Source organism: Rutilus rutilus (genome assembly GCF_951802725.1).
Source record: "Rutilus rutilus genome assembly, chromosome: 1".
In the NCBI taxonomy this organism is placed as follows: domain Eukaryota; kingdom Metazoa; phylum Chordata; class Actinopteri; order Cypriniformes; family Leuciscidae; genus Rutilus; species Rutilus rutilus.
The window spans coordinates 24,876,175-24,891,571 of NC_140209.1; the positions used below are offsets into that span (position 1 = coordinate 24,876,175).

Sequence of the window (15,397 nt, forward strand, 5' to 3'; positions counted from 1 at the left end):
GTTGTAGAGTGTCACCCCTTTACAGCGGTGTACTTTTTTTTTAGCATTGTGGCCGATTTGTAGATTGTACAAATTGTTTTTGTCAATTTCCCATTCATTTCCTATGGGGGTCATTTTTGACCGAAGACCACAAGTGTGACTATTTTTTTTACGACCACTTAGCATGCTCAAATCATGACCTACATTTTTTTGTGTGTGCACATACCTAATGCCATAAAAGTCACCAAGTTTCGTAACATTCCGATGAAGCTGTGATTTTTAAAAATTCAAAACAGAAAAATTTTCGGTCAGAAATGACCGAGGACCTTCTGAGGGTTAAGTGTTATGTAATGTTTTTTTTCTTAGATTAATGTTAAGTGGGAGATTTAGTAGTGTTTATTGTTTGTTATGCTAGTTTAGAAGAATTTCTGTTAATGTTGTTTTTAGGAGAGTTACAATTATGATCACATGTGGTGCATGCGGCTTGGTTGCCACAAGGCAATCAGTTGCCACAAAATATTTAAGTAACATTGCTACTACAAATTATAAAATATACAAATTATTATTGCTACTATAAATTTAAAGTGACTTAAAAAAAAGTTTAAAGTAAAACTTTGATATACATAAAAGGGATATTTTAAGTTACATAAGTGAAGTTTAAAGTTGTCAGTACTTAAAGTTTGATGAACTTTGAGGTGCATAAAATAAAGATGAACAAAACTTTTGTTAATTTTTTATTAAAATTTATATATATATATATATATATATATATATATATATATATATGTTGATTTAAATTCATGTTTATTTGTAATTTACAGTTATTCGGAAAAAAAAAACTAGCTGCTTACTGATGATATTTCATTTTGCAAACTTAAAAAAAATAGAGGCGATAATGTTTTTGAGTTAGTAGAACTTATCCGGGTTTACAGTGAGCACAGAATGCAGCCAAATCAATGTTCAATGCCAAGGCTGAAAAAAAAAAAAAAAAAAAAAAACGCTATTGGAACATTATTTCATGCTTCATTTTCTTGTGTATTAGACATTAAAATAAAGACAATGTTGTGAATTCTCTCCCTTTAAGTTTTAAGTTGGCTAAGTGTGGGATGTATTAAGTTGTGTTGCATGCAAATAACGTAGTGGTTTTTCTTTTTTTTTGGTCGCCTCAAGGGTTGTATTTCGTAACGTAGCCTATACTAGATAGGCTTCTTAGCAAGTCATGATGTGATATCTATACAAATGTTCATATCTTTAGGTAATGATGCAAATTTTCTTCATATCAATTTAAATGATGATGTATATATATTTTACAGCACACTAGCTTAAGCTTATAGGAGATCGATCGAGAGCAACTGATCTTTCAAGAACTCTTGAGTCGTTCTTCATATTCATAATCATCTGAGAATGTGGAGCACATTTCTCCTGCTGGCTCTTCTGATTGGTGTTCACACCTTTCACATTAAGGAAAAACAAAATTCAAAAAATCATCAAGATATCACATATATAGCCATTTTACGTGCTACTGCAAAGGTCTGCCAGAGCGTCGAAGGCTTCGAAAAGGTAAGAATATATGATCTGTGTGTGAGAGAGAAGAATTAATATATTATACACTGTTTTGAGCTGCAATTATTTACATTAATATATTATATTACATAATATACTGCATTAATAACACACTTTTAATATTAATGTATCTTATTGTCAGGCATTACTGATCCCAAGAGAGAAAATAAATAAAAAAATCAACCAAATGTTGAGTATAAAATACACAAGCATTCTGTGGTTGCAACAAACAACCCGTGATAATTAAGTAAATAAAAAAATCTACTAAAAAAAATCAATACCAGACACTGACCATGATGATGACCGATGTATTTTTAAAAAGGTGTGCAATTTGTCAAACAAAGTAGTGCACTTATTTAAAATGAATCTGATGTTCACATCAATCTGACACCTAACGAGACATTTTGTCTTTTTATCTAGCCAAAACCACTGAATACAGAGACACTGGCAAGGTCCTGCAAAAAAGATGCATTTGCTAGTAACTTTGAAACAGGCATAAAAATCATCTCCTATTACAATCAACAAACAGACACTGACCATCCTTTGAGTGCGAAACATCATTTTGACAGCGAGACATTTCGGGATGGCAAATTACTCATAATTAAGGGACAGGAGGCAATCGCAACTTATATGAAAAGTGGGAATTTTGAAGATGCACAAAAGACGCTTGGTCAAATCCTGCACACTTTACAGGTGAGTCATTAATATAAGATCATTATGACTGACAGATTTCAGTTACACCTCAAAAGTTTGATTTATACTAAATTGATCATATGAACTGAAAGTTTGAACATCTATTAACTCACACATGTGCTGTGATGAAAGGATTTCTACAGCCACAGTAACTGGATTGAAATGGGAGAAACAGAACCCTGCACTGCCCTGATCAATTTAGAAGAGAACATACCCAAACCTGCAGGTACGCGCGTGTGTGTGTGTGTGTGTGTGTGTGTGTGTGTGTGTGTTCTGTTAGATCAGGGTAAGGTGTAGTATTTATAACTATAAAACAATACAATTTATTTAGCCTAGCGTGTGCAGCTGTGCGCCTATGAAGCATGTAAAATACAATAAAATGAGTTTGTCTTCCATCCAGATGAGAAAACTGAAACCTGTGAAACTGACACTAAAGATACAAACACTGGGGCAACAATTAAGGATAACATTTTAAAAGATAAGATTCTGACATCAGGATACTTTGGATTAACCAAAAAAAAAGGTAATAATCTTTATTCTTTATTTATATTACTTTATAGGGTTAAAATCATCAGATAGGCTACAAACAGGAACAATTATAAGCTAGCATCAGCAATATACCCCAGACAGCAACATAGTGTCGGCCCAGATCCGGCCCACATCTGGTACGTGTGGAATCCTTGTGATCGTCGGATCTGGGCAGACACTATATTGCTGTCTAGGACATCATACTGAATATTATTATTTTCTGACAGGAAAGTGCAGCCATGGAGGTACTCTAGACTTCACAACAGGCTTTAGGAGAAGCTGGGATGGTATAAATAAGGATGGCATTGATTCCAGTCACGGTTCACTGCATAATAAAGCTGCAGATGTGGCCATCGCTGCCAGTGTGCAGCTGCTGGAGAAGATCTGGAAGAGTAATGATGATCCCACCTTCTACAGGTACACATGGGGCATTAACTAACTTGAGTTAAAGTCTGAGTTAGTAAACGCCGACTTTTTGGGACTTTAGCTAATTCACCATATTCCCCAGAGTTACATAAGTCCATACATACTGTTTTCATTCCGTTTTCATTTCAGCGCCAGGATTCCAGTTTTGGATGGGCCAGACCAATTGTGTTTAACCTAATAAAAATTACTGACTAATATACTGTTATATTATCCATGCTTAAATAATAGAGATTTTAATAGCTTGATGCTCTTTAAATATTTTGTTGCATTGTAAAAAGTTTCGGTGCATAGGACGGACCTATCCGCGATTGCTCTCCATGGTTCTGACCAAAGACGAGCGCTTTGGAATCTCCATTACGCATCAGCCCTGGCTGCGCTTTACCGCATCTCTCTATAGACCTAAGGCCTATAGACTGTAAAAGTGATTTTATTTCCCCAAAACATAGTTTAGCTCGTATAACATGAGGCCGAATATTTCACAATTCTGTTTAATTGTTTTAAGTTTTCAACAATACAGATCAACAACACTGCCCGACAGTTTCCATCAAATCCGGTCATAAGTGGCAATAGACCTGTTTGATGATTTCATACAACATTCATTTCTTTCGATTTCATTTACAACAGACTGAGCTTGGCTTATTATACAGTGAACATGCATTCAAATGTAGCCTATAGGTTACTACGAGATAATAATACAATAGGCTACCGCCAATTCACGGTCATCCATGAAGATTAACAGCTATATCCGAACCTCACTGTCTGCTGAACTTGCTCAGAAACATCAAAATAGACATAACCAGCTTTTTAAAATTGTTTTGAAAACTCGACTAGCGCTAGGTGGCGTCACCTCGCCCCATAGGATCCATAACGAGCCGTATTTAGAGCTTTTGTTAAATAAATGCTTCGTTTATAATAGGAAGGGCGTCTTAAGCTATGAAACTTTGAAAACTAAACATTTAGACTATTTTAGCACAAATTATGAGCTTATTTGCATAAATTAAAATATAATAAAAGTTTCTTTTTTTCTGGTTTTTTTTTTGAAGAAAAGTTTTGGGTGGGTCTGTTGAAAAATGGGTGGTCCTAGGCCCGTCAGGCCCACCCATAATGCCGTGTCTGGTCTGACGCACCCACCGCTAGCCTAACATAACACAAAACATAACATGTAGGCTACACAGGAAAATGTCGGTGTTATTTTGGCACTTATTGGGAGCAGTATGCTACCTGGAGCCATTTACCTCCAGTCTTTGTGCTAAGCTAGGCTAGCAGTGGGTGCGTCAGACAGAGTTACGGCACGCACGGAGATGAAAAAGGTATGTATGGACTTATATAACTCTGGGGGATACGGAGTGTTCCTTTAAGAATACAGTAATAATGCTGTGAAAACGACAAAATCTACAATAACATACTGTGAACAGCTTATACTGTAGGGAATTGTTGAGAATACAGTAATATTACTGTGAAAACAACAAAAATAATTTACAGTGTATGGTAGCAATCAAAATAGACTAAATCACATTTTGAAAGTAACTTGACGCTTCAAAGAACTGTATCAGGTTGGCGATAAGTGAATGTTAAAAATATATATTTTTCATTGAATTATTCAAGAGATTCATTCAAAAATTCGGATTCATTCAGTAATGCAACAATTACATTTATATTTAATAATTTAAATGTACCACAAAACCACCTGTTGTTGCTTGACTGCTTCTTCCTAAAGTCTTTATGAGTCATTGAATCATTTAAAAAAAAAAAAATTAAATATCTTTTTTAAATACTCTGCAGCAATTCACATTTTGTCAGAACCTCTGATAAATAATTTTTTATTTAGTTGTCTAGATTTCAGAGAATTTAATTAACTCTTAAAGTTCAGCTCTTAGGAACACTGCCAAAATGAGTCTGTTCTTAGACACAGATGTTGGCTACGCTAAAGGAAGCTCGCAGGGCGATTTCTCTGCTGCTAAAATCAAGAAGCATTGAAAGAGAATCAAATTACCATGAACTAACTAACCTTTTTTTTATCTCCTTCTCAGACTGATGGGGCTTCATCAGGACAAGCCAAAGGGAAATTTGAAAACTATCCTTTCTTTCTTTAAATCCACATCAAGAGTTCCAGATGCAAGTGAGGATTAAAATTGCATTATTGGAGTTTAATGCCATTGCATGGGCAAAACATTAAATTATATTTTCAAATCTCTATGTCACTTCTTGTATTTCCTCATATGAAAATTTGTCAAATAAAATCTGCTTAATTATCACAGCAAAATGAGTGGCAAATGTGTTTTGGTTACAATAGTACCACACAGAGGTCAGAGGTTATTTGAACGCAGAGGAATATACCAGTGGTTGCGGTAAATGGCCGAGATCCAAATAAATAAAATGGCATCAATAACTGTTATATCTCATGGTAAGCCTAAATATATATCATTTGAAAGCTATATTAGTGAATATAAAGATGAATAAGGGCTTTCAAAAAAGAATCAATGGTGATAGACAAAATTTTAGTGTCACACCATTGTTGAGATTCATAAGCTGAATCTTGATGTCTGTGTGAGTCTACATGATCTTGTCAAAACTTTTCTGTATAACAACTTCATAAAATCTTTTAGAGTATCACCGTACTGCAGAAAATTATGCTGTCGTCTTGGCATGAGAAATTAACAGCTTATATTAAATTATTTAATCAGAGACTATAATGTTGGTGAATCAGGCCACTGAATGGTGACTACATCATCACTTACAAGTGACCAACGTCACCTTATCAGAGTTTGTCTTGCATGTCTTGCCATAACAAACATGTATCAAAGACACAACTAAAACAGCCAAAGAAAAACGAATATTAAAAAGTCAAGGGTCAAGAGCCCAACTTAAAATATATAAATATAAAATATCGTCGATAAATCATCAACATCTAAACTTCTGTTAATTCTCATTTAGTATGAAAGAAATAAAGTCTGGATTGTAAAGGTGAAGATGCTGAGATCCTGAGAGATCTGCTAGTGTTTAATGTTCTGATGGGGTTTAAAGTGTTCCTGTATGGTGTGTTTTGTGGGTCACCATTGTGTTGAAGAGTAGAGCCTGAGCTTCAGTCCAGGATGAGCAGAGAAGCACTGACGAAATGCTGTGTGTTGCTTTATTTAAGAGGCAGTAACTGTGTATTTAAATGTATATGTATATGTACACACACACACACACACATATAGGCTATATATAAATTATAGTCAACACATTTTTTTGCAGTTTATTTAAATTAGGATAGTTTAATTGTACAGGTTTCGTTTGGTAGCTGCAGCTTTTTCTTTTCTTTTTTCTCAGGTGTGGCTCTGTTTTAAGTTTTCTGGTTTTCTTAAGGCTGAGAATCGGTACCAACACTAACCTATTTAGGCCCAGTGCAGACCCAGTTATGGGTCAGTTCACGAGTTCACATGTTAATGAAATCTGATGTAATATTATAATGCGTATTTGGCTTGCTGTCCGGGGGGAGGGCTCCGAGCTCGGAATTCGGCCCGACCCCAGAGTACTCCCCCCTATGAATGTATAGATCATAGGTATCTATGAGCAGGCCCATCTGAATGTGAGGTGATGGGGTGGTGGCGGGATGCTGAGAAATTTGTCATGAGACAGGAGGTAAGGGAAGGCTTTATTTATACTGGCTTCTTCTTGTGCTGATTGGATGATTACCTGAACATGCTCCTCCCGAACTTTGTTACATAAAACTTCATTTCACGAGTTCACATGTTAATGAAATCTGATGTAATATTATAATGCGTATTTGGCTTGCTGTCCGGGGGGAGGGCTCCGAGCTCGGAATTCGGCCCGACCCCAGAGTACTCCCCCCAAAAAGCCAGATGAACGCAGGACAGCGAGCGTAGAATTAATCCCCCCAAAATGTGAAGGGTATGTATTTACCAAGGAACGAGCTTGCCTATTCGACTGGGAAGGCTCTCGCGACGTCCGACGGGAACTTGGATGCTCACGGCATCGGACGGATGAGCCCGTTCTGCAGTTGAACTGACAGCTCGATGACGCAAGAATTATGCGAGCGTAAATTTGAGAACGAGTTTAACCGTTCACCCAGGAGGGCTCTCGCAGCATCCGACGGGAACTTATATGCTCACGGCATCGGACGGGTAAGCCTCGCTAGGTTGAACGGAGGGCGCCCGCTGGACTCGGTCGGGAGGGTTCGACCGGCGCTTCGACGGGGCTGGGGCACGGGAATAGACCCCTCGCGGCCCGACGAATGGGGAGCCCACCTAGCGACACGAGCGCGGCCGTCCGGCGACGACTAAGACAGGCAGGCTCTCACTGCAATTCGAACAGGAGGGCTCGACCGGCGCTTCGGAAGGGGGACTGAGCCCGGCCCACGAGCGGGGAGCCGTCACTGCGTGCGAACGGGGGAGCCTGCAATTGATTGTAAAAAGTTATAATTATTGAAGCGAGTGTAAATACGGCGAGCAAAATAGATTCGGAAAGTGGGTTTGAACTGATATCGGTGCGGAAGGTGACGAAGGATGTGATGTTGCAGGTGATGGAAATGAATGATCTAATTAGTTAGGGCTTGGTGGGCGTTTCTGATGTGGAAGCGGCTGGATCTAATGTAAGTTTTGAAAGCTTCAGATGACCAGCGACCGAGGGTCTGGATTTGTTGATGGGAGAGACCTTTTTGTGCGGCTGTGGTAGCTGCTCCGATGCGGAATGAGTGGCTAGAGAAATGATCTGCTGTGACGCCAGCTTTGATGAGGACTGCTTTAAGGTGTTTTTGGAACCAAAATCTCGTAGCTGGATGATTGGAGTCGTTAGTGAAGAGTGGGTCGAGTGGGGATTTGGACGTGGAACGTTTGTACTGCAGGTAGTTAAAAAGAGCATGGTACGGTTGGATGGGAGTTTGTAAATTAAAAATGTATACGAAGTGACCTTTTTTTGCTTTGTCAGTTTTACTTTGTTTGATGAAAAATGATATGGTTTCATGATCTACGATCTGTAGATCTGAAATTGTAGGATGAATGTTTGGGTCGAATAAGGAAGTGATGGTCAATTCGGAGCAGCGGAGGAAACCGAAGAATGCCAGGATGAACATAGCTTCTAATGTATAGGCGGTGTTGGTGGAGTGGTATCCTAGACGGAGTGATGAAATGCATCTGGTGAGTATATCAATTGTGATTGGTTGTCTGGTGTCTGGGCGAGTGGGGCGGGTTCTTTGGATTCCCTTAATTAGAAGGGACGTTTGGGAGTTATTAATTGCAGGTGCAGGTTTACCGTGGATTAATTTATGGAAGAATTGAATGCCGCTTAGATAGCTTTTGATGGATCCTGCTTGGAGACCTTTAACTGAATTAAGGTGCGATATGAACGAAGTAACTGTTAGAAGAGAGAATTCGGGAAACGGCAGGTTGTGAGAGAGGTGGAATGACTTGAACGATTTCCACGCGGTGTAATATGTTTGCAGGGTTCTGGGAGAAACTGCTTGGAGGATGGAATCGATGGACGTGTCCAGGAGGGATTTTAGCGGATGATTTATGGGAAGATCAGCTGAGAATAAGGAGGTACTGGGGTTGGAGTGGGGTCTGCTTCTGGTGCCAGCATCCTGAATTTCTGAAAAGAGAAACGGGAGAGAGAGTCAGCGATTTTGTTTTGAGCCCCTGGAACGTGTTTTGCAGTTATTAAGAACTGGTCACATGCGGAGATCCAGATAAGGCGTCTGAGGAGTGGCATTAACGCAGGAGAGCGAGAACGACCTTTGTTAATGCAATGAACGGTTGCTTCGTTGTCGCAATGGATTTGGATGCTTTTTGATGACCACTCTTTCCCCCATAGGGAAGCTGCGACAACGATCGGGTAGAGCTCGAAAAGGGCCGAGGAGGCTGAGGACTGGGGTGTGTCTAGGAGCTGAGGGGGCCAGGGAGACGCGAACCAGCGTCCTTGGTAATAGCCGCCGAAGCCGGTCGAGGGAGCTGCGTCTGTAAACAATTTGATGTCGAGGGGGAGAGAGATAAAGTCGTCGTAAAAAAAAGTTAAGCCGTTCCACTGGTTAAGGAAATTCATCCATAGTTTTAGCTCGTTTTGGGACTCGTCAGAAAGGAAGATCCGATCTTCCAGCGCGTGAACGGATGAAGTGAGGGCGAGAAGATGCGCGATAAAGGGGCGGCCCTGAGGAATAATGCGTATAGCATAATTTAGGTGGCCCAGCAGCGAGAGAAGTTCGCGTTTTGAACAATCTGAGCTGTCTGTAAAATTGGATGCGATTAAGATGATACGATCTATTTTTTCCTTAGGCAGTGAGGCCTGGAATTTTACTGAGTCCAGATTGATGCCTAGGAACTCGATGAACGTAGTTGGACCCGATGTTTTCTCCTGGGCTAACGGAATCCCTAGTTCGGCGAAAACTTTTTGCACTGTGAGGAGGTGAGCCTCGGGGATGGCGTTGTATGGTGAAATTATTAGGAAATCGTCGAGCAGATGGAGAAGATGAGGAATTGCGTAATTGTTGGAAAGGATCCAACATATAGCTTCAGAGAGAGTGTCAAAGATTTTCGGGCTGCTTTTGCAGCCGAAAGTTAAGCGCACGGCGAAATAATACTTGTTCCGCCAGTTTACACCGAACAAGTGCCACGAGTCAGGGTGAATTGGCATTACTTTGAAAGCAGAGGAGATATCTACTTTTGCAAGCCATGCGCCTCGTCCGGCTATTTTAATCATGGTTATGGCTTGCTCGATATCATGGTAGTTGAGAGAATATTCTTCGAGAGGGATGAGACTATTGATGCTCGGATATGGAGAATTATGGGGGGCTGAAAGGTCTATTATCAACCGCTTTTTTCCCGAGAATTTCCTGGTAGCCACGCCTATAGGGCTGATGCGAAATTTGTCGAACGGGGGAGCCTCGAAAGGGCCTATCATAAACCCGGATTCAATTTCTTTTTTAATTAGTTTATCTACTACTTCAGGCTCCGCTAAGGAGGACTGAAGATTAGCGCAGATAATGTTTTGTGTGGGATGACTTTCTACGCCGGGTTTAAAGCCTTGGTTGAGACCTGTCAGCAAATAATTTGTGAAGTTAACATCTGGGTGGTGTGATAATTCCTTCGCCAGGCGGAAAACATTCACAGGAGTCGAGAGATAGTTTTTTGCATTTTTATTTACAGATTTTTTGACTGGGCAAACCACGCGGGCGTGTGCGCCGCCACAGTAATCACATACGTGGAGAAAACGACAACGTTGTCTTGGGCATCTCCCTTCATTGAAGTTTCTGCAAACTTGTCTGTCGGGTGCCGTGTATGGTGCTCTGATCGAACAATCTTCTCTTGCGGGTCGCGGAACGTAACTTGTGGATTTTATGGCATTTTGCTCTGGGCAGGGAGGGATCGATGGATTGATTTGGGGGCATGCCGTGGTGACATGGCTTGTGGATCTGCAGATTGCGCAGGAAATGTTTCTGCACCCGAGGAAGACTCGGTTATGGAGATCAGTGTCCAACGCTCCCCAATAGGGACACTGATTCCACTGGGAAACGCGGACGGCGCATTTTGGGGAAAACAATTTATGGTAAGTATAAAAATGACTACCCCCATAAGACAACGCGAGCTCCGCTATGATGGCAAGATAATCATTTAGCTCGCGCCGTCTATGGGGGAAAGTCGAGCATATAATTTCTGTGTAGCGGCTGAAAGCGATACAGAATTCGGCCAGTGATAATGTGCGTGATGTAACCCGCGAATTATTTTTTAGAGTGACTGAGATATCGCCACAGTCCACTTGGCGATTGGACTCGACTGGGGGAAACAAGGACAGGAGAGAACCCAAATCTACGTCTGCACCTGCGAGGATTTGGGCTCTGATGTTGTTCGTCACGGGAGGAGGTTCTGCGGCAACTGCATTCGGAGGGGCTGGCTGAGGAGTGGCTGAGAAGAGAGAGAAAGGAGAGCGCACTTGGAGTGGGTTAAAGGGAGGAAAAGTCGGGGCTATGGCCGATTGCGGAGGCATCCTCGCGCAGAGATCGGCCCCCGGGATAGAAGGAGGAGGAATGGGAAGAGCATAGTGAGGAAGAGGAAGGGGAAGGAAATGCGCCGGCGATTGACCAGCTAACGGAGGCATCCTCACGTTAGGGTGAGCACCTGGCGCTTGGGAAGGAGGAAAACTGAAAGAAGTAGAAGGGACGAAAAACATTTGGGGATCTTGTGTCAAAGTAGAATTGCTGAGATCTGGAGCATGAGGTACCACGGTGGGAGGGGCAGAGGAGAGGAGTTGACCCGGAAAGGTTTGGCGCCCTTCCGCGACTGGATCCGGGGCGCGGCCCAGGCTAGCGGAAGGTCTGCGACGACGTGGCGCGGGGGCGGGGCCCGGCGCTGCGGGTGAGGAAGGTGTAGACGCTGCGGGACGAGCGATCGGGGCCCGGCGGGCCTTGCTCGTCCTAGCCGATGAGTTTGGAGCTGAAACAGAAGGGTGAGAAGATTGTAAGGTGACATATAAATCAAACAACTCTGCTTTTTTCATCCTGCGGGAAAAATTTGCATCTGAATTAATTAAGGCTTGTCTCAGCCCCTTAACTGTCCACTTCCCTATGGGAGGGATGTTTGGGGGCGCTGAAAGGTGGGAAGGCGCAGAGGAGGACGATGAGGAAGAAGATGAGTTCCTCGCTGGTGGTGGTGAGGGAAGTTTTCGGCGTCTCGGAGTGTGCGGAGAGGATCTAGAAGGCCGGCGACCCCTGTTAGAGGATGGAGGCTCGATGTTGTTAGCTGCTGGAGAGGAAAGGGCCGCTGGATCAGCGGTTTGCGACAGAGACATCTCCGTGCTGAACGAATCATCGTCGGAGGGGAAGAGCTCTAACTCGGACATGACGGCACGAAGGCGGAGTCCGATGCTGAGAAATTTGTCATGAGACAGGAGGTAAGGGAAGGCTTTATTTATACTGGCTTCTTCTTGTGCTGATTGGATGATTACCTGAACATGCTCCTCCCGAACTTTGTTACATAAAACTTCATTAATTGGCTGAGACTTACGGCTCATGTGTGGCCCATGTGTAGTTCTTCAAGTATTGAGTCAAGCATCTAAGCTGATTGGTCAAGGCATGTGCAAAGTTCATAACGTGAAAATCGTAATACTTGCCGAATTTCGACTCCCTTTGATTCCAAATTATTATTATTTTGGGCATGTCAGATTACTCTCTCAAACCTGTGTGCAGGATCTCTGAGCAGATGGTGCTGTGATGTTCTCCTCCATCTCTCGGTGAGTGTGTGTGTTAACAGAGCTGAGGTCTGTCCGCCGAACACACACACTGCTTCAGTTCTGAGGCGTTTCTTGTGTTTACGCGGCTCTCTGACGCGCGCACGCGCCTGCCAAACAAACACAGGTGCGGAAATAACAGGGATTTCTGGGATTTTTGCGGGCTACCGGTGGAAAGACGGGAACAAGGCGGCTCTCTGTGACACCATCAGCCGCAGTGTGTGTGTGTGTGTGACGGGATAAATAGATGCAGTGAGCGAGCGATCGGTCACTGCTGAGGGTGTGACTGTTTTAAGATGGAGGGTTTTACCTGTAAACCGTTAAAGACAGCGCTATCAACATGACCTTTGAACTGTAGCGATCTGGATATCAGCCATTAGTTACTCAATTATCCTGCCAGCACTAAATGCTATATATATATATATATATATATATATATATATATATATATATATATATATATATATATATATATATATATATATTGTTAATAAAGTTGTAAAAAAAATAATGTTGTAAATAAAGATTATTGTAGCCTATGTTTTACAAGAAAATAGTACCCTATTGAAGACTTTCTTAGCAATTTCTATGTGAACATTGTTTCTTATTTCTCTGCATATCTCTTAAAAAATATCAGATTATATTATTTGACATCCAGCCTGGCATGAAATGTATGATTAAAAAATCCCTAAAATACTTTTTAGATTAAAACAGTTTTATAAATAATGATTCAGATGTGTGCACTGATACATTCAAGAAAAAATATGTTTGTAGCATAATAAAAATATAATAGAAAGTGGTTAGTCTTAAAATAAAACTTTATGCAAATGTACTTAAATGTTTTAAACCATATAGAAGCACAGAGCATAAAGATTAAGTGTCTAATAACATAATTTTCAAAATGTTTTCCTCTTCATCTTCTTGGATCTTCGTATTTGGCATTGACCCCTGAAGGGAGTCGCAATAATAATCATCAGACCCTCGCAGGTCATGTGACTGTCTCTGCAGAAACTGTGTGTGTGTGTGTGTGTATTAGGGTGTTTCCGGCACTGTCAGGTGTGTGAGTGTGTGTGTTTAGGGAGTCAACACAGCAGTTCCTGTTCTGGGTTAAAAATAACCTCAGAGACTAAAATTCCTCTCTCTCTCTCTCTCTCTCTCTCTCTCTCTCTCTCTCTCTCTCTCTCTCTCTCTCTCTCTCTCTCTCTCTCTCTCTCTTCCTCCCTCCCTCCCTCTCTCTCTCTCTCTCTCTCTCCCTCCCTCCCTCTCTCTCTCTCTCTCGGTCCAGCAGTGTGTTACACAACCTCCATAATAAACCCTCTTCATTTTAATAATAGTATTTGGTTTCATAGCATTCTTGAGTTGTGATATGAAGTGGATATTTCATTTCATACTCTTCAGATCAGTGTTTTTATTAACTCTGCATTACCTGTGTCTCTCTTACAAAGTTAAATGCTCAAACCAACATATAATCCTCATAGGCAAACGTCAGCCGTTAAGCGACTGAACGCCAGTGGGCGGGGCCTTTGGTGTGATGATGTATAACTATTGGTCAATGTCTTGCTCTGGAGGCGGGCATATGCAAATGTCTTTGCCAGTGTGACATCACAGATCCCACAGAATCAAAACAAGCTGTTTTTGGAGTTTGAAAACCTCATTATGTCAAAAGATCAAGACAAATTAGATTTCTAATGTCATTTAAGAAAAAAATAGATTAATAAGATTAATAAATGCTGAAGGTTCTTTCTTAGTTCATGTCAACTAACGTAGTTAACTAATGAACCTTATTGTTAAGTGTTACCAAATATGTCTTTACACATTAAGTATCTATTGCATAAGTATCAATAATGACATCAGATAGTAAAATATTTGTTGGTTCTAATTAAGTGTATTTGAAGTGTTATGTGATGAATACCTGTATGGAAACATTTCACACACTTTCTTTCCCGTTAATGACCTTCGAAAAGTCTGAATGTACTTCTTTCTGTCGCTCTGTGTTTGTACCTTTGCTCAGTCTTTCCCTCAGGTCATCTGCCCTCCATCTCTCTCTCTCTCTCTCTCTCTCTCTCTCTCTCTCTCTCTCTCTCCGTCTGTTTGATCTGGTCCTCACATTCCTCCACCCACACCTTTTTCCACATCACTCCATCCATCTCTCTCTCCATGTGCAGCGTGTTGGACATGCTGAGCTTTTCCACTCCTGAGGAAACGACTCAAAACACCACCTGACCTGAAATATCTCAAATACAGCCTAGTATGGTTTATTTCTATGCAAATGTCTATTTAAAAATTCTAGTCCAAGTATCTGTTGAAAACATCAGCAAGGGATATTGTCCTTATGACAACACAAGAGAAAGAAATATATAGGCTATATATATTTTAAATGTACTATTTTAATGTTTATTGTTCTTTGTTGTTGTTATATTGTATATTTTATTCTTGCCAAGACTTGTTTTGTGCATATATAATGCTTTGGCAGTATTGAAACACAATCACAATCAATCAAGTACTTTTAAAGTCAAATTAAAAATTGATAAAACTCACAAAAACATTGAAAAAATGAAGTGAACATGAGGAGGCGAAGGAAATAATGTGATGAATCAGGCTTCGCTGTGACTTCTGTTTAATTCATCTGATCCATCTCTCCATCAGTCTTCTCATGCAGGAAATCTGCTCTATTAATGCTGCAAACATCACACAGCTGAGTATATTTATCTTGCCTTGCACAAAGCACACAGCGGACAGAGCTGTGCGTGTGAAAGAGACTTTAAAGCATCCATAATATTTTTATTAAAACTTAAGTCAATAAACAGCAGACAGCAGCTCTTCTCTGGAATGCAGTCGTTTTTATGAATGACTGCATTCATCGCTGGCCACGCCTACAATCTGCCAGGATGGCTAAGCCACGCCCATTTATAAACGTATCCGCTCAGCCGCGTTCTGATTGGCCGAGAGGGCGGGACTGCGATGATATCAAAGCACAGCCGTATAAAGACTC

General features: G+C 41.0%; 1 protein-coding gene across 1 annotated transcript; it reads left to right on the forward strand.

Moving 5' to 3' along the window:
* The first annotated feature begins 1,309 nt into the window (after positions 1–1,309).
* On the forward strand, positions 1,310–5,448 carry LOC311299124 (von Willebrand factor A domain-containing protein 7-like). The gene is made up of 6 exons (XM_084422524.1): positions 1,310–1,539; positions 1,963–2,235; positions 2,368–2,461; positions 2,636–2,758; positions 2,991–3,180; positions 5,220–5,448. The coding sequence occupies exons 1-6, from the start codon at positions 1,384–1,386 to the stop codon at positions 5,317–5,319; spliced, it is 936 nt and encodes a 311-aa protein (XP_084278650.1). The 5' UTR covers positions 1,310–1,383; the 3' UTR covers positions 5,320–5,448.
* The last annotated feature ends 9,949 nt before the right edge of the window (positions 5,449–15,397 follow it).

Excerpts from the sequence above, each read along its gene's own strand:
- LOC311299124 (XM_084422524.1), top strand. The coding sequence starts at position 1,384 with ATGTGGAGCACATTTCTCCTGCTGGCTCTTCTGATTGGTGTTCACACC. Across the intron at positions 2,462-2,635 it reads GAACATACCCAAACCTGCAG|ATGAGAAAACTGAAACCTGT; the intron begins GTACGCGCGTGT and ends TCTTCCATCCAG. Across the intron at positions 3,181-5,219 it reads GATGATCCCACCTTCTACAG|ACTGATGGGGCTTCATCAGG; the intron begins GTACACATGGGG and ends TCTCCTTCTCAG.